We start from the raw sequence: 20,305 nt of genomic DNA on the forward strand, positions 1-20,305 counted from the left end.
GCTAACACTCACACTCACACCTACAGACGATTTAATGTCTCCAGTTCACATATGCTGCATGTCTTTGGATTGTGAAAATAGTTTATGGGAATGAAATTATCACAGCAGTCAGGTCCCCAGTTATTAGTATGATGTCTTGTAATTGACTGTAACACCGGAAAATTTAAATATATGCACTTAATGAAATTTGAGCCATAGCAAAGGGAAAGGTTTTCAGTAAATCACTTTTTTTACAGCTTAAAACTATTTGTTATTTTGTAACACTATTGATGCACAAATTACACACAGCTAATGTTCATTATGTGGCACTATATACTGTAGTTTCAAAATGGAACATCTAGATAATATACAGTGAGATTCATACAGTCATGGAAAACCAGGTAACATTAAGAAATTATAAAAGAAATTGTATAATTTGTGGTTGCAAAAAAAAAAAAAAAACGAATCAAATGTATCAAAAGTTTTATGAACGTATTTACACTACTTTAGTGAATATATATTTTCTAGTTTACTTAGCACTCACAAAGAACAATTTCTAGCTATGTCTGGAATTTTTTTTTTGCATTTTCATACATGGTTTGAGTATGTACTGCTGTATTTAACACGTGATGGACTGGGTGGTTCCAGTGTTTAGTTCAGATGGTTTTAACAGAGACAGCAGGAGAAATGTTTCGTCCGCTGAGGATTAGGACACAAGACATAACCGAAAACCCCAGAGTACAGCTTGAATAGGACCCAGAGTCTCTCCTGGGACAAACTAAGGCACAGTTTTCATATTTCTATAAACAGGGTCAACTGCATCTAAGTGAAGAGTCATGAGAATTTTTTAAACTAACAGCTACAGATGAATGTTTTTAAAGAATGTTGGAAAGATCGTCTGCTCATGTTTTTGATTGTATGATTGTCATTGCATTACATAACCAAGCTGCATTTGTTTTAAATAATAAAACAGTCAAATTAGTGTTTGTTGGATGTTAGTGTTTGGTGTTGATAGTTAATGTGATTCTCTAAACCTGCTAGACACTTGTCTGAACTTGAAGGGGTTCATATATCCACTAAAAAACACCGAAACATCAGATGATTAAAAGACATGGAGCAAAAATAAAGAGTTAGTGAAGACAAAAGCATTTAAGAGTAGGTACAGACTCTAGATCTGATATTTTGTATCTAATAATAATAATTCATTACATTTATACAGCGCTTTTCTGCTTTTTCTAAGCACTCAAAGCGCTCTACATTGTGAGGGGTGGTGTCACCACCATCTAATGCAAAGTCATGAAGGCATTTCTTGGAAAACCTTAATATCACAGACCTCACCTTTTAAGGATCACGGTATCCATCAGCCCATATTTTCCATTGGATGTGTGTGTGACATTACTCAAGTATTGAGCTGCTGGGACCACTACACCCACACTAAAGTACCACCTGTACTTCCTGCTCTGTGTGCTTCAACTTCCTGTGGTGAGAAACCTTCTGGAATCAATCATTTTAGGAAATTACATGTTCTATCCTAATTTTTTTAGGGCTGTGTGCCCTTATTTGGGAAAAACATTTGTCAGAAATTTGGCATCTGGTAAAGGGGCAAAGAGTGAAGTAAAAATAAATGTTTCACACGAGATTTAAAATCAAGCATAACTAAAAGCAATTATTAGAATTAACTTCACATGGAGGACTTGTCCATTGTCGTTAGGAGACAGAAAGTGCAATGTAAGGGTGGCATGATACTGTATATGCCAGATTAGTTTAACCTTTACATCTTCTATCACAGTAATGTATTCACATAAATGCCGTATATGACATATGGGGGGGGGGGGGGTAGAATATTGAAAATTCGTTCCCACAATGTATTAATTAGTTAGTTAAATCCATGCATTTTGGAAAACATAATCTGACTGAACCTTAAATGATATTTGAAAGTTCTCATATGTATTTTACAAAATTTTTATGAAAGGAAATACAACAGCAGGAGCAGTTTTACAGAAGGCATTCATGTGCAAAAATACATCAAACATCTGTGAAAATCATCAAAAATATTATTTTGAAAGCAACAAATAGGAATACGTGAATATTTCTTGTGAGAATTATTAAAAGCATGCATTGGTGCATTAAATAATTCACTGTTTAACCAACAACATATTCTGTCAATATGCATCATTACATGATTCAGTCCTTAAAGCTTAATGTCTTGTTGAATGCATGCATACACATTAACAATCATTTGGGTCATTGTGTTTTGTTCAAATGTAAATTTTGTTGAGGAATGTTGATGTTGGAGGGAATTTAGAGGCCTGAAGTTTATGCAAACACATGGAAAATTACTCAAATGTAAATTCAAAAGACTAATGACAAAAACAACATCTCAGGAAACTGAGCCTTTGGCATTTACGCATGCTTGGTTCAAATGATTTGAGTTTATAAACCATAAAATGCATCAACCTGATAAAACACGTCCTTCTAGTTTAGAAATGTTTAACACCCAGATTTGGGAGAATGTAACACCAAAACATTAATGTACATCATACATTTCATGTTTAAATGATTGTTTCAGAAATGTGCTTATATTACACTAAGGTTAGTTCACAATCAGCTTTAGCACATTTAAAAGAAGCAGTTGTTGGTTATTTGGCATTGCAGCTTTTGCAGAGAATCTTTGCTCCGTCTGGGAAGAATCCTGCTCCAACCAGAGACACTGAACACTCGGAGCACTTAAAACACGGCTGATGCCACTGACGCTCCTCAAACGATATGTACTTCCCTTCTCCAAAACCTGAGGAAAAGATTCAGAGGTATTTTTTTGTGATGAGTGGCCTCTTCAATCTCTAAAACACCATAGTCAGGATTAAACATGGTTTAAATAGTTTCTAAAGACTGAAAGGGTTACACGCTAATAAGTCAGTAAAAATAGGGCACAATTTTCTATGAATATGAATTTTCCATATTGATTATTCATATATGTTTTTATCCATATTTTGAAATATGTATTGCATAGTGTTGTGAGTGAGGGTTAAAGGTGGGGTATGTAATTTTTCAAAAACGACAAGTTTGAGTATCAAAACAGATTTGCAGCCAATCAGCAGTAAGGGGTGTGTCTACTCATGATATGAAGGAGAGAGCGTTCAGTGAACAGCCGATTCGCCGCTATTCAGCACGGACGAATTTGGTGTCTTGACGCACCACTATTCTTATGGTTACAGATGATCACCTTATTGCTGTGAATTTCACTAACAACATCAAAACTCTCTCAACGGAGTGAAAAAAAAGACATGGATATGACCGTTATGAGTAAATTAAAAAAATCTCCGCAAACACAACTTTTTCAGAACTTGCTCTGAGGTTAGTATCACTTTAAGATATTAAAACATATAAACAGTCTAGATATTTGACCCCATCTTGATAGTTCACGGCCTGGTGGATGTCAGACTCTTGGGTTCCCAACGAACAAGCAAAACTATTTCAGACTGAATCAACATTGTGAAGGATCCATCTGCCTCTAAACACATGAGCCTGTTATGTGACAACTGTCTCTTGTTTCTAACAAAGCGTTTCTGTTAGCAGCTGTAGGGACTAGTAAAGAAGAGCGCTCTTGTTATAAGAGACACACCAACACACACTGACCTGTGATGGGCTTGTCGCAGGCAGAGCATTTTTGGGCGTACAGGTTGCTGAAGCACTTCACGCAGTATGGATCTTCACCCTGTGTCGTGAAAGGCTGTCCGGCGAGCTGCACTTTACAACCCGTACACAAGAAACATTCTTTATGCCAGGGCTCGTCTCTATATGTAACACCACCCTGAACCAAGATCTGGAAGAGAGAAGACCAATAAAAAAAACTTAGCATGTGATTTAAAGGTTGGCAATGGAATAAACGCAATACTCAATATTTAGATTAATATTATAATGTGTGTAGTTTGCACTCTTAAATATAATGGCTCCAAAAGGGAGTTTTCACAGTGATACCATAGAAGAAACATGGAAACATCAATGCCAATAAAGAACCTTTTTTGAGTTTTCATCGCACCTGTTTGCAGTGGGCGCAGCGCGGGGCGAATCGTCCCTCGTAACAGGGCACGCAGTAGTACTCGCCCTTATCTGGGATGAACGACTGGGAGCCGATGGGCTGCTCACAACCACAACAAACAAAGCATTCCTCGTGCCACGCGCAACCTCCATACTCCAGCCGCTTGGAGCCTGAGAGATCGAAATCAATTCATATTAAACTATAAAACAAACTGTTATACACATTGCCTACATTGAGAAGACAGTGTCTACATTAAGCAAAGCATTTAACTAATGGGAGCTCATCAAAAAATTCTTAACATGTATTTTTGTCTTATACTACAGTTAAAATATCTTAAAATTTTTTGAAACAAGATAAATTTGATAAAACGAGATGAACGAGAAAAAACAAGTTAAAACCAAGTAAAAGAAAACCACCAAAAAAACCCCATCCATCTCAATTTAAAAGATATTGTTGCAAACATTAGATATTTGTACTGAGAAATAAGTAGCTAAAAATGACTAAAATTACTAAAAGATGAGTCATTAATATTTGAAATATTTTTCCATTATCTGAAGTACATTACAGTGTTTAAATGTTTCTGTTTGAATATGTTGTAAAAATGTAATTGAATTTTACTCCATTACTCCAATCTTCAGTGTCACAATATCCTCCAAAAAATATTGTAATATAATGATTTGCTGCTCAAAAACATTTATTATTATTAGTGTTAAAAACTATGGAAGCCTATTTCTGCTACAGAATAAAAAAAAATTAATTGCAACCTTTTTTTAAATCTCACAATTCTGACTTTTTTCACACAATTGTAAATTTTCTGCAATTACGTGTTGATATCTCTAATTACATTTTTTCCTCAGAATTGTATGATATAAAGTCACAAGTGTGAGCTCATTAGTGGAAATTGTGAGATATGTTTCAATTCTGAGAAAAAAAGTCATAAGGGTCAATTTTTCAAAATTGAGATTTATACATCTTCGGAAAGCTGAATAAATAAGCTTGCCATTGATGTATGGTTTGTTAGGATAGGACAATATTTGGCTGAGATACAACTATTTGAAAATCTCGAATCTGAGGGTGCAAAAAAATCTAAATACTGAGAAAATCACCTTTAAAAGTTGTCCAAATTAAGTCCTTAGAAATGCATATTACTAATCAAAAATTAAGTTTTGATATATTTACAGCAGGAAATTTACTAAATATCTTCATGGAACATGATCTTTACTTAATGTACTAATGATTTTTGGCATAAAAGAAAAATCAATAATTTTGACCCATACAATGTATTTTTGCCTATTGCTACAAATATACCCCAGCGGCTTAAGACTGGTTTTGTGGTCCAGGGTCACATATTTCTATTTTACTTAAACTTAAAATGAAAATAAGTTTCGGTGGAAGTACTAAAATTACTAAAAGTAAACTGAAATAAAAATGAAAACTAAATGGTAATATTACAAAAAAAAGAACATTAAAATTCAAATAAAAAAAAGAATCAATATAATAGTAATACTATAATAATACTAAAATTAATTTTAAAATACTATACCGTAGTAAAAATACTAGCATCTAGATTAGCCTCAAACATAACAGACACAAACTGAAAGCCATAAAAGTTAAACATTATTTCATAGCTTTCATATGTTTTAGCTTGTTGTATCATTGCACAATCAGTGAATGTGCTTTTACCTGTCTGCAACAGATTTCCTCTGAAAAACAGCCTCCCCTGTTTATTCACTACAGGTTTTCCTCAAGTGCTTTTACTGTGTTGCGTGTGGCTGATCATGTCCGATAAGTAACTAGCAACTGCAAAGCAAAAGCTACACATGACGTCATGCTACACAACTATGCGTACATTTGGGCCTGAACTGCACTAGATCTACAAAAGCCTCCTGTGTGGGAGTTTTGTTTGAGGCGTGCCAAAATCATAGGCTGGAAATGACGCAATGTCTGGTATTTCAATAAAAATGCATGTGGAATCTGGAAATATATAAGCTGCAGATGCAACATACAGGTTTGGTGGGAAAACGGCTCACCTGATCTGTGTATGACTGAGAATGGGTGTGAAAATGAGGGACTGATACGGCCGGTCTGTTTTGAATGAACGAGGGAGGAGAGATCTGCCACTTTTAGTTTGTAATTTTATCCTTTTGGAACTTTCCCCGTCTCTTATTTCTCTCCGAAAAGCTCCAGAGAGACAGAGGCAGGCGGCGGAGTGTAATTATGGGTAACGTAACGCCCGAGTGTTGGCGTCAGGCCTGCAGGCGTGTGCGCGAGTGTGGCCGGAGGCTTTCTCTCTCAGCTGAGCGTGTCTGTAATCACACTGTCACATCTCTACTGCTGCACCCTGACGCCTAATCAAAACTCATTAACTCAGTTTCTGCTTTAACAGGCAGGGTGAGAAACACTTCAACTTCATTTCCTGAAGGACTACATCTGAAAGGTTTCATATTTGTTGTGTATATGTTTGTGGTCTTTACATGCAAGACAGTTGTGATGCTTGGGACGTATTATCAATGTTGAAAACTAATGAAGCTCATTTCCGCTACAGAATAATAATAATAATAAAAAAATGTAATTGCAACTTTTTTTTATATCACACAATTCTCACTTTTTTACTTACAATTCCAAGTTTATGTTTCACAATTCGGACTTTTTTCACAGAATTGTGAGTTTATACCATGCAGTTGCGTGTTTATAGACGTTCTCGCAATTCTGAGTTTATATTTTTTCCCTCAGAATTGTTAGATATAAACTCACATTTGCGAGATCATAAGTTGCAATTCTGAGGAAAAAGTCATAATTGCGAGATGTAAACATGCCGTTGTGAGAAAGAAAGTCAGAATTGTGAAATAAAAAGTCGCAATTACTTTTTACATTTTTTTATTCCATGGAAGAAACAACCTTACATAGAAAACCATTGAGCTGCTTAATATTTTGGTGGAAACTGTGATTTTCACACCATTTATTTCAAATAGAAATCTTTTGTAACATTATAAATGTCTTTTCTGTCGCTTTTGGTTAATTTAACGTGTAGCACTGAATAAAACAATTTATTTAGAAAAAAAAAAAATCTTACTGACCCCAAACTTTTGAATGGTAGTGTATATAAAACAGCATATGCATGTGTGTTTAGGAACTGTACCTGGCATCACAGTCTTCCTGCAGGCCACACATTTAGATGAAGACTCATTGCAGTAACAGTCGTTACACACCAGGGCGTCTTCCTGACAGGTGAACGGCTCGTCCGCCAGCGAACGTCTACAGCGCGAGCAGCGGAAACAGTGTTCGTGATAATGCCTGTCCTCATAATATAGCTCCTGAACACAGACAGCACAGCAACATTGTCAGTTCAAATATAAATTACATTAATTCTTTAAAGCATGCAATACTTGGTTTATTGAATTTAGTTTAGCGCTTGTAACAGTGCATGAGACTGAATACCATGGACAGTTGGAGAAAGTAGACATGGCATGTTGCTTTCAGGCTACTAGAACCTGTTAGTCCATAGAAATGTGCATTTTACTCCATTGAATCAGTTACATAATCAAACTGTGGGTCAAAGGTCCCTGCACAGCTGAAAGAAAGGTAAAATGAGTTGACACAGCTGCTTGTGCAGGAAGTTGAAGCAAAACAGATCTTGCTGTTCTCTGTCATTTCCACTACCATGAAAGGAATGGTTTGAGACCTTTACGCAATAAAAAGACATGCTTTACTACCGTCCACTGATCCAAGCTCTAAAAGATCAGGCGGCTGTTAATACAGAACACAGAACAGAAGCTTCTCGTGTTTTACACACTCAAGGCCTTTCAGTAAAGATGTGAGAAATCAGATCTGACAGAGCTCACTGTCTCTATGTACACTACTAGACCTGTTGATGTTAGTGACGGTTTGCTGTTTCTCACAAATGTTGAAGCAAAACTGTATTGGATCAAACTGGATCAGATAAAATCAAAATACATCAGATTGCAATGTGAATCAATTTAAATAAGATACTTTGATACTGAAATTCATCCAATGTATTTACACGGTACTCCAAGGTATTAATAGCATTGTACAACATATTTGATTTATATATTGTATATATAAATAAATATGTATATATTGATATTATAAAATCGGTTTTAACAATACTGAACTGGATCAATTCAAATCAAAATGAATCAGACTCAGATGTGAATCAAATTGAAATCGAATCAAAATAAAATCACATACTACGGTACTGAAAATAATTACATTTACATGGTACTCCAAATTAACAATAATGTACTGCATTGGATCAAATAAAATAAAAAAAGAATCAATTTCAAAAGTGAATCAAACTGAAGCTGAATCAAATGAGATTAGATGGAATTCAAATCACAACAAATATAATTGAATCAAACTGATTCTGATTGAATTATATCATATTCAAACCAAAATGAAACTGAATCAAATTGGCACTGCCTTTGGATTAATAAGGTTGCATAATAGGGTTTAACAATGCTGAACTGAATCAAATCAAACCAAAATGAATTAGATGTGAATCAAATTCAATTTCATTACATATACATGGTACTCCAACTGAACAATAAACAACTGGACTAGTGAAGTGACATACTTCCAAGTATGGTGACCCATACTCGGAATTCGTGCTCTGCATTTAACAGTGGGCAGCCATTTAAGCTGCGGCGCCCAGGGAGCAGTTGAGGGTTCGATGCTTTGCTCAAGGGCACCTCAGTCGTGGTATTGAGGGTGGAGAGAGCGCTGGACATTCACTCCCCCCACCTACAATCCCTGCCGGCCCGAGACTCGAACCCGCAACCTTTGGATTACGAGTCCGACTCTCTAACCATTAGGCCACGACTTCCCACACTAGATCAAAATGAATCAGATTCAAAAAGAAATCGAACTGAAACTGAATCAAATTGTATTAGATGGAATCTAATTCAAAAGCAAAACAAATACAACTGAACTGAACTAAATTGAACTTGGTTGTATTCAACCTCAAAATACATAATCCATGATAAGGATCTCTGTGAGACCCAACAGTTCTTCACATGTGATTGATTCAGAGCTGTTCAAACTGTGTTAAACCTGTCATATAATAAATGATGTCCTTTTAGCCAAATGACCCACAAATCATCACGTCTGCAGATGACTGATGAAGGAGGAGGAAGGAAAACACAGAAAGAGAGCGAGTGAGTATTAGTTTATGTAGTGTGTATTTCTCCCAGTGGATCAATAACTCAGTGAGCGGCGGGCTGTGGCGTCTGCGGCCTGCTCTGTTTTCATGGCTGTCTGCTTCACTGCTCTGTCGCGTGTGACCATGACCAGCTGTGAGGATGCAAATCCTCAATCCTCTACTCAAATGTATTAAAAATTTTCAATATTGTTTGACTATAAATAAATATTAATGAATTAAAATACATATTTATATATTAATTAATGCACACACAAACACACATTAATGTAATATAATACATATACATGCATACATACAGTATCTCACAGAAGTGAGTACACCCCTCACATTTTTGTAAATATTTTATTATAATAAAATTATATTATATTCTTCATGTGACAACACTGAAGAAATGACACTTTGCTACAATGTAAAGTAGTGAGTGTACAGCTTGTATAACAGTGTAAATTTGCTGTCCCCTCAAAATTACTCAACACACAGCCATTAATGTCTAAACCGCTGGCCACAAAAGTGAAAATGTCTAAATTGAGCCCAATTAGCCAATTTTTTCTCCCCGGTGTCATGAGACTCGTTAGTGTTACAAGGTCTCAGGTGTGAATGGGGAGCAGATGTGTTAAATTTGGTGTTATGATCTCACTCTCTCATACTGGTCACTGGAAGTTCAACATGGCACCTCATGGCAAAGAACTCTCTGAGGATCTGAAAAAAAGAATTGTTGCTCTAAATAAAGATGGCGTAGGCTATAAGAAGATTGCCAAGACCCTGAAACTGAGCTGCAGCACGGTGGCCAAGACCATACAGCGGTTTAACAGGACAGGTTCCACACAGAACAGGCCTCGCCATGGTCGATCAAAGAAGTTGAGTGCACGTGCTCAGCGTCTTATCCAGAGGTTGTGTTTGGGAAATAGACGTATGAGTGCTGCCAGCATTGCTGCAGAGGTTGAGGAGGAGGAGGAGGAGGGGGGGGGGGGGGTCAGCCTGTCTTTGCTCAGACCATACGCCGCACACTGTATCAAATTGATCTGCATGGCTGTCGTCCCAGAAGGAAGCCTCTTCTAAAGATGATGCACAAAAAAGCCTGCAAACAGTTTGCTGAAGACAAGCAGACTAAGGACATGAATTACTGGAGCTATGTCCTGTGGTCTGAAGAGACCAAGATAAACTTATTTGGTTCAGATGGTGTCAAGCGTGTGGTGGCAACCAGGTGAGGAGTACAAAGACAAGTGTGTCTTGCCTACAGTCACGCATGGTGGTGGGAGTGTCATGGTCTGGGGCTGCATGAGTGCTGCCGGCACTGGGGAGCTACAGTTCATTGAGGGAACCATGAATGCCAACATGTACTGTGACATACTGAAGCAGAGACTGGGCCGCAGGGCAGTATTTCAACATAACGACCCCAAACACCTCCAAGACGACCTCTGCCTTGCTAAAGAAGCTGAGGGCAAAGGTGATGGGCTGGCCAAGCATGTCTCCAGATCTAAACCCTAATAGAGCATCTGTGGGGCATCCTCAAACGGAAGGTGGAGGAGCGCAAGGTCTCTAACATCTACCAGCTCCGTGATGTCGTCATGGAGAAGTGGAAGAAGACTCCAGTGGCAACCTGTGAATCTCTGGTGAACTCCATGCCCAAGAGGGTTAAGGCAGTGCTGGAAAATAATGGTGGGCACACAAAATATTGACACTTTGGGCCCAATTTGGACATTATCACTTAGGGGTGTACTCACTTTTGACATTAATGGCCACTGGTTTAGACATTAATGGCTGTATGTTGAGTAATTTTGAGGGGACAGCAAATTTACACTGTTATATAAGCTGTATACTCACTACTTTACATTGTAGCAAAGTGTCGTTTCTTCAGTGTTGTTACATAAAAAGATATAAAATATTTACAAAAATGTGAGGTGTGAGATACTGTATATATTATTTATAAATTTATTATAAAAATTACAATAACAATATATTCTGTAATATTTTATATAATTATTTAGGTAAAATAATTGAATAATAACTTTCTTTTTTTTTTAATATACCATGCTAAAATTCATAGTATTTATATTTTACGCCAAGGTAATCCATCTATCTAAATATTCGATTTCTATCATAATGTAATTGAAAAAAACACAACTTTTATGAATCCCATAGATGCTGATTACTAAAGCACTCACCCGTGAGTTGTGTTCGATGAGCTCTTTGCACTCCTGGCAGGTGTTTGCGTACAGACGGTCGTAACAGGGGACGCAGTGGGGAACGTCATCCACCTGGATGTATTTCTTGCCGTACAGAGACTCCTTACAGCTGTCACAGTCGAACGGCTCTGACATGACGCTCCCCTCTGCTCCTCTCTGACTTATGCAGCACAGTCAACAGATTGAGATGCACTCTAGTCCTAAAGCAAAACAAGATTTAAAGAAAGTTGTCATTGAGTAATTACTTGTGAGCTGTTCTAAAGAGAGTCACACAGAAATAAGTGCAGAGCAATTTATATAACCTGTAACCAAAGATGAATCTGTTTTGATTTGTAATCAGTGGTAAAACTTTCATCACAGTAGACCTGAAGGTTTCTAATTAAATGACTGGTGTAAATTTAAATTAAATAGGCCTACTCTGTGTGTGTAGGGAGAATGAAAGTAAGACAGAGAGCAAGAGAGTCTGCCAAAAGACACACTAGGGATCTAAGTCTAGTCCGTTATCTCTGATTAAACGGATAAGATGGTCCTCAGGATCCAGTGGGGAAACAAGTGGTCATTCTATATGTGTGTGTTAAATATGTGATCATAACTGTGTGTGTCCCGGACAGAGCATGAGAATAAATAGATTCCCACACTGAAAACTCAACAAATCCCTCTAACTACTCTCTACAAACTGAAATGCCATTCACAATCCAATTTAACTTCTGTAATGTGATGCATTTCAGAGCAAAACTGGATATTCAATGAGAAAACATAAGGTGGGATGAAGTCAGTGCAGTGGCATGCAGTTAAAGATTATGAAAACAAGCATAATTTTTAGCAACATGCTAAAACATGTAATGATGAACTATTCTGTTTAAGATCACCTGGTATTTTTTTAAAAATGCATTTTTGGATAAAACCATTTAACAAACGCACTAGTCAGATTTTAACCCGCATTTAGTGAATGTACAGCACTCTCTCGAATAAAGGGCTACGTTCTTGCGCATAAATGGCTGCACACTGCTCCGGGTGTGTGTTCACGGTGTGTGTGTGTGTGCACTTTGGATGGGTTAAATGCAGAGGACAAATTCAGAGTATGGGTCACATACTTGGCTGCATGTCACGTTGTCACTAGTTGTGAAAAAAGCAGAATAACGTACATTTAATTGGTCAATATCACAAGATAAGCTGCTTCTCTTTCTTTAATTCCTTTTTTTAAATTTGATTTATTTTGATTATTTTGGGGGAATCACGTTCAAATGAAGAGAGTTGAACACCTAAATGGCCCTTACCATGTGTTTAAAAACATACAGTATGAATTCAATGTAACAAGTAAATGGCAAACTCAAAGTATGTAGTTTTTCTCTGCCTGCATCTCTTGTCCCACTGTAATTCATGCTTTACTCTGGAATTCTTTGTGGGAGTCTTTCTGATTGTAGAACATGCGGATCTAATGAGATGTAAAACTCCCCAAGGGGTAAGAAAACATCAGAACTCCCTTTTATGACAGTGATAGCGCGGTCTCCCCCTCTTTCACATCCTGTACTCACCCACAAATGAGCATACGGCCCTGTAACCTGGAAGTAGGTTATGAATCATGCTTACATTCCCCCAAAACCATATTGTTTTTGTTGAGAAATGATGATAGCAGTGCAGTGCAAGACAATGAGTGACTCTTGATATAAACAACAGAACATTCCTTCATGAGGATCGAAAGGTTTGTCAGTCAAATGTTTGGACACACTGTCATATTCTTTTCCACATTTTGCAATAATAGAAAAATAACAAACGGAAAACCATGAGACACAATAGTAAATATTGTATATTAGAACTACTACTTTGTCTAGATTCCAGCTCTGCTCACTCAGGACATCAACCAACATCATTAGATGCTTTTCAAACACTACTGAACTCATCAATTGAATAAAATTAAATAAAATAACCCCCACTAATAGGGGAGTTTACATGTATGACGCACATTTAAAGTTACAGTCTGTAACTTTTTTGGTTAAAAATGAGTATAAATCAATATCCTAAATCAATATTTGAGCAAGTACACAGCCAGCCAGTGTTCAAAATTATTGCCTTTCTTTAGCCTGATTCACAACGTTTAGCTTATAATAATGTTTTCTAATAACTTCAATTCAATTAAACTTCAATTCAATTCAATAAAATAAAATAAAATGCAAACTTAAAGCAGTTCACTAATTGGTCCAACTCATCCATAAAAAAATAAATAATTCTCGCTCATACAGAAGGGAGAGAGACTAATGTGCAAGTGTTATGGAATGTATAGTCTACGCAGAAAGATGAAGGGAATGTGGGAATCATTCCAAGTAGCCCAGTTCTCAGATCATAGGTGACACTTTCCCACTACACTAACATACCAGAGTCTGTGTGTCTCACTATGTTAGACATGTCAAATTTTAACAGACAGCATCTCATAAAAGAGTGTCTGCACGTCCGAGCCAAGCCCTAGTATTACCTTTCACGATATGACTGAACGGAAAAGACCTGGAAAAATTAAAACAGACCTCAACAGACCAGTCAAACAGTGAATGATAAAAAAAATCCACATGAAATCAGATCTCATCATTCAGACTGACATGCATTAACAAAAATCTGATTTTAACTGCATTTCAAACCAAACCAAACCACCTATACTAATGTTCAATCAACAAAAACTTGTTTTTGATCACATTTTCAAACTAAATTTATCCTCTTTTCTCTTAAACTACCTTATTTTCTAAAGCTCAAACCTGATTTAATTCCAAATAGTGCTACATAACTTTCTCCATTACCTAAACCTGCCACCTAAAGCAGAACATTGGTGAAAAACTAATCAAATAAATTCCACAGCATTCCCACATGATTAAACCTGCCTCCACAAGGTGCAGATTAACGACTTTGCATAACAAGTAATATTTTCCGATCCACATGCACACACTTTATCATCAAGATGATCTTAGATTTGTGATGCCGCCCATCCAAAAACAGTATAGACTTTCAAAGACCCCATGCAATGGCAAATCCAGGAAAGGCGTCTCTGTTCTGGTTCCGCCGCATATCTCCAAAGAAACACACTGCTAAATGGTGTGTAAAACCCAAAATTAGAACAAAAACTTTCTTTGAATGTGGTTTCCACAGGTATTCAATGTACCAGAGTCTAGCTTATTCAGTGCACCATGTGTTATGAGAAGAAAATATAATAAATCCTTAAATTTGACACAAAATCACTCACACTTATTGAAGCACATAGTACATGTTGTTCAGCAACTGCAAAAGTTTCCAACCCCATTGTTCAGTGTGTGGAAAATTAACCAGCTGGTTAAGCGTGTGTGTGCGCTCTGATAGTTATTTGTTTCCTGAGGTCTATGTGCTAATGAAATTATTGCTATTGAACACCTGCGGGCCAAAAGTCAATGTTAGCAAAGCTTTGTTTCATTTTGAAGTCATACTAAACGAATCCATCCACACATTAAAATGTGTTGTTTGTGGATTTTAAATGTAGCCCAGATTTAGAGTACCACAAAATTGCTTAAAGTCCACTTGCGTGTAAACTCGTAGTCAACATTTCCCATATTTCTGACAGATGTTCAGTCTGTGAGTTTGTAGGTTTGGGAATAAAATGAGAAGAACTCATTTTATTAGAATAAACAGCAGGAAAAGTGAAAATGGCAAAATTAAGAATTCTATGTAATTAAGCAAACTATAAATGTATATATATTTTGTTCATTTCTTAATAAAATATTTAAAAATACCATAGTTAAAGAGTTAGTACAACAATTAATTCCCATATTTCTGACAAATTTTATAGCTGAAAAAGTCAGACTGGGAATTTGAGAAAGATTTGGAATGAATATCATAAAAATGAGACAAGCAAAACGAAGAATTCTGGGAAATGAAGCAAACTGTAATTAAAGCAAAACTTGTGCAGATTAAAGTGCAAATTCCAGTCTGGAGAATAAACACCAATTTGGGGTACGTAAAGACATTTAATTCTGAGTCTAATATCTTGGTTGAGATCTTGGGATAGTGAAGTGAAGTGAAGTGACATTCAGCCAAGTATGGTGACCCATACTCGGAATTCGTGCTCTGCATTTAACCCATCCAATGTGCACACACACAGCAGTGAACACACACACACACACCGTGCACACACACAGCAGTGAACACACACACCGTGAACACACACCCGGAGCAGTGGGCAGCCATTTTATGCTGCAGCGCCCGGGGAGCAGTTGGGGGTTCAGTGCCTTGCTCAAGGGCACCTCAGTCGTGGTATCGAGGGTGGAGAGAGCGCTGTACATTCACTCCCCCACCTACAATCCCTGCCGGCCCGAGACTCGAACCCGCAACCTTTGGATCACGAGTCCAACTCTCTAACCATTAGGCCACGACTTCCCACAATCTTAGTTGTTTACTCTTAAGAACAACATGTCTTCCTGCCATGGGATGTGTTGGAGCCAGCTTCTGCTGTTTAGCAAACAACACAACCATCATATGATGCTTATTAAACATATTTAAACACCAGACAGGTTTTATTATGAGAGGAGAAAGGAATACCATTGCTTTCCTTATCCAGTCTTGCATGCATTCTGAAAGTATTCCTCAAAAAGTTCTCTTTTACATCTACACTGATCTTAAACAAACTCTTTAGGATCATTTGACTAACACAACCATGTGCTAAATATAATGGACTCACGTTTTTATACTTGCATAAGGATTCAAAAGATTTTTACACTACAAACTAAATAATTTCACAAAAGATTCGATACAGTCATTTGCAAAATGCATAGCACAGCCACTTAGGGTACATTTACACCACAATGATGTACTAAAAACGGAAGAGTTTCTCATTTGCGTTTCGAAAAGTTTTGCATTTCTCATATCGTTTCATATATTTTTCAAAAACTTTCACTTTGAAATGTTTTCAGGCACCTAAAATGCCTTTGTCGCGTAAATGAAAGGCCAAAATGGAAAAAACATTTCCCTATTTTTAATTGAAAGGTTGGTTTTTTCAGTTGTTGGTCAAATTTTGGATTCTGTCTTTTGTGCATAAGCTCAGATCAATGAGGCATATGATCAGTCAATTTTAAAAACCAATGCAAAACCTGTACCTGTAGCAATTTTAGGCTGGGAACCCCACAACAAGGTGACAAAAATGGTTCTTATACCCTGTGTGAGCAAAGTCAGTAAGTTTTAGTCCAAAGCCATACCATTAACTAGTAATTCAGGGGAAAGAAAATCCTATTTTGGTCAAAATAACCGGAACACAACATGAGCTGTAAGTCAATTTATGTGAATATATTTAATCAAAATATTTAAATAGACAAATATAACAAAGAAAGGCATGTAAATAGTTGCCTTCATTTTTATAAAAGTTGTCTGAAGAGCTAATTTTTTATAATGCATTGTGTCTGACCGTAGTGCTCTTCACTGGCATGTCTCCAGCTATTGTCTCTGTGCCCTGTACCACCCTGTGGGAATGCCTCTGTGGTCAGGAAGAATTTGATGGTTTCAAAAAGGGCAAACAAAGACATTTTTCTGCCTAAAAATGGCACATTCCACTCTCCGGGCAGAGAAAAACCAGATGGAGTTCTTAGAAGACCAACATTTCTGCCAGTTACTCATGGAGAAAGACCAAAAACATTATGTGGTCACAGCCCCCCACCTCCATTTACACCCATCCGTTCAGACTCCATAACGTCGTGTTTGCTGGATAAGAGTGGAAACTTTTCCATTTGGTGCCAAACTCACTGGTGACATCATGCACTTAGATGGTGGAAAAACCGAGGTGTGCGAGTGCGGACCCCGCAGTTGGTTTGCGGATAGGGAATAAATACCGATGTTAGTCTTAATTACTCTTTTACAAGCCATATTTACCCTGCTCTATAAACAAGCATCATGTTTACCTCACTGGCGCCTTCCCATAATGCCATGTTCCATCCATGTCTGCCATTACAATGAAACCAAATAGGACGGCTCTTTAAAAAGCCGGCAAAATTAGCATTGCAGTATAGCAGAACAAAAAATAAGGTCAAATACATATTTTACGCAAATGTTGTTTGCAAGCATGTGGTCCCATAGTCCATGCTTAATGAGTTACTGTGGCGGTTGATGACTTACTTCTGGACTCTGAACCTTCAAATGACTATGCCATTAAAAGATAATTTCCCCTTGGATACCAAAGTATTCCCATTAGAAGACTTTAATGCATATTTGATCGTGCACCCAATTAGAAATGATAGAAAATTATAAGAATTTTAAAAAGTGTGCTTTTAAGTCTTAATTCTTAAAACATGTTAATGTCTGTTAAATTATGTATCACATTAGATAGACCTTCAAAAAAATTTAAATCCTCTCGTCATTTACTTATATTGTTCCAAACCTTAAAATATTTTGAAGAATGTTGGCAACAAAACAATTTTGGTTCTCATTGACATCCATTCTATTTTTGTTAATATAAGTCAGTGGGAACCAAAACGGTTTGGTTTCCAACATTCTTCAAAATATCTTCTTCTAAAGACTTACTTTCTAATGCAGAACATAAAAGATGATATTTTGAAGAAAGTTGGTAACCAAACAGTTTTGGTTCCTGTTGACTTACATTGTATTTTGGTCCATATAATGGAAGTCAATGGGAATCAAAACCAGTATTCTTCAAAATATCTTCTATTATGTCTCGCAGAAGAAAGTTAGTCCTACAGGTTTGGGATGACATGAGGGTGAGTAAATGATGTCAGAATTTTCATTTTGGATGGACTTTGCTTTTAAATTACCAAAGCTAAAACCAGTCAAATTAAGCGTGTTATAATTCATGATTTGAGCCTTATAAATCAGAACAAAAAAAAACAAAAAAAAAAACTTCATAAGGACCTGTAATGTCTTCCTAAATGTCTTTCACTTCTAGAGTTCTTCACTGAGCTCCTGGGTAGTTCTTGTAGCATTCATCTGCAAGACAGTTCAACTAATTTATTAACACTCAGGAGAGGGACAGCAAAATAATTTCCACAAGGTTTTAAACCTCAATCACTTCAGATCCAGTGGTTGAAGTTACGGTAAAGTCTATAAATCCTGCCCTTAGTGGAAAGTGGTCTTCTATTCATCATTTCGACAACTGTGGCTCCATGAATCTTACTCAGGAACAGCATCCAGAAACACAAATGTATGTGCACCAGCAATGAGCGCCACAATTCCCTTCAGGTCAACTAGTTTCAGAGCAGTCACTATTTTGGTGGACTGAGTCCCAAAGACCAATGTTTTCAAACACTAAAGCCGATTAACTGATATGATCCTCACACTTGGTTCATTCAAGGGAATATCAAGGTCAACAGTGGTGCAAAACAAGTTATATTTACGTATAAGTGTTAACTTAAGACATTACTCTACTGTGGCAGAAACATTGATGGTAATACCAGAGTGGTGGTGTGGTATTTTTTGCTCATTGTTTTAAAGCAACTTTATAATTTTTAATTGTCCACGTTTAGCAGTGTAGAGCTGGGTATAGGATAGTTTTAGGAGAGAAATTGTACATTAATTTGACAATCCTTTAATATGGTGTATTAGTATGATTGGCATCACCACAGTGCTGTTTGTACAGTAAATCTGGGAATGAGAAAAGGCACTGGGGACAAAGAAGTGTGGGCAAATGCCATCTTAATTCTGGTGAGAAATGAGATATAGTGTGTGTGTGCGTGTGAGAACTGACTGTATTCCGGACAAAAATAACTCACTTTTCAAGCTGCCTTTGTCGCTGAGCCCCTGGGGTGCCATACACGCACACACACACACACACACACATCCGATGAAACTGTCATTGTTTTATAGAAAATGTAAACTGTACAACTTTGAGCCTATTCCAAAGTTACTGTACTGTAGAGGAAATGAACAGCATGAAATCAGTGCTGCTTTAACAAGCTTTTCAAAGGTCCATAGAATATATATAGTCCATTATGCATATAAGAAATTAACGACTATAGTGACAAAAATCCGTTTAAGTTTTAGTAAAAAATATGAATAAAAAATTAAAATATACAAAATGAAAAAAGTAACTAAATGATTAAATAAATAGAACTTGATCATCTGTAAATACATCAAACACATCTCAAGGTTTCCACTGAAACTAACAGATCAGGAAACAATAGCAAGAGTTCCCTAGTGACATATTATTATTCAGCTTGTAAAACTGAATAATTCTGCTCTTTCTTATTCTACAGTAAGTTGAGATCTTACCGTGGTGTTGAAGCGTCCAGCTGATCTGGCCCTGTGCACAGTGTGTAAAGTCCGTCTGTGAGACACAGTGGTGTTACTGCAGTTTTTCCCATGAAGCACATCACACGGAGCTGATCCTCCCACTGGGCGAGTGGGCGAGACATTTGCAGTCTCAGCCCAGCCCGCCCACATCTGACACACCAAACATCCAAACCTTCAGCAGCTTTGAGCTGATTCTTCAATCAATGTCCAACATGGAAATTTTATGGAAAAACTCACACACTCTTAAAACACTTAGACATTTTGCTCAGAGACAACATTTGACAGGATTTCTGCAGGTTTCATGAAGGTAAATTTAAGACCAAGTAAAGAACACTTAGGAATAAATCGAATGGAACAATACGTTATGGTCTCTAATTGTAAATGTCTTGTATTAGCAACAATTCAAAGTTTGAACAGTTCCCCATTATTTAACTTAAAAGTTCACACTGCAAAAAGTGATACATTTTATTAGTATGTTTGTCTTTTTATCCAGTGCAAATGACAAAAGAATTCTGAAAAATTTATCAAAATGTTGTAAGTTTGATTAAAACGACAACAAATATCTGCCAGTGGACCTTGGCAGTGCAATTTACTATGCAGTCAATGAGACAGTCACAAGCCTCCCGGTTTTCATCCAAAATATCTTAAATTGTGTTCCGGGGATGAACTAAGCTTTTATGG

General features: G+C 36.9%; 1 protein-coding gene across 2 annotated transcripts; it reads right to left on the reverse strand.

Moving 5' to 3' along the window:
- Positions 1-1,905: 1,905 nt before the first annotated feature.
- On the reverse strand, positions 1,906-19,670 carry LOC306846890 (four and a half LIM domains protein 3-like). Of its 2 annotated transcripts, XM_079380579.1 has the most exons (7): positions 19,604-19,662; positions 19,105-19,132; positions 11,363-11,583; positions 7,158-7,332; positions 4,019-4,188; positions 3,616-3,802; positions 1,906-2,767 (listed from the first exon to the last, which is right to left on the reverse strand). In XM_079380579.1, the coding sequence occupies exons 3-7, from the start codon at positions 11,516-11,518 to the stop codon at positions 2,619-2,621; spliced, it is 837 nt and encodes a 278-aa protein (XP_079236705.1). In that variant the 5' UTR covers positions 11,519-11,583; positions 19,105-19,132; positions 19,604-19,662; the 3' UTR covers positions 1,906-2,618. The 2 variants fall into 2 exon arrangements, with proteins under 2 accessions (XP_079236705.1, XP_079236704.1); XM_079380578.1 differs by lacking the exon at positions 19,105-19,132 and having other exon boundaries at positions 19,604-19,670.
- Positions 19,671-20,305: the final 635 nt, after the last annotated feature.

Source organism: Barbus barbus (genome assembly GCF_936440315.1).
Source record: "Barbus barbus genome assembly, chromosome: 27".
NCBI lineage: Eukaryota > Metazoa > Chordata > Actinopteri > Cypriniformes > Cyprinidae > Barbus > Barbus barbus.

What these genes read in the sequence shown, in the direction of transcription:
- LOC306846890 (XM_079380578.1), bottom strand. Translation starts at nt 11,518, where the DNA reads ATGTCAGAGCCGTTCGACTGTGACAGCTGTAAGGAGTCTCTGTACGGC. An exon ending in TCATCGAACACAACTCACGG is followed by an intron (nt 7,333 to 11,362) that starts GTGAGTGCTTTA and finishes GTCTGTGTTCAG; the next exon opens with GAGCTATATTATGAGGACAG. An exon ending in CAGGAAGACTGTGATGCCAG is followed by an intron (nt 4,189 to 7,157) that starts GTACAGTTCCTA and finishes TCGATCTCTCAG; the next exon opens with GCTCCAAGCGGCTGGAGTAT.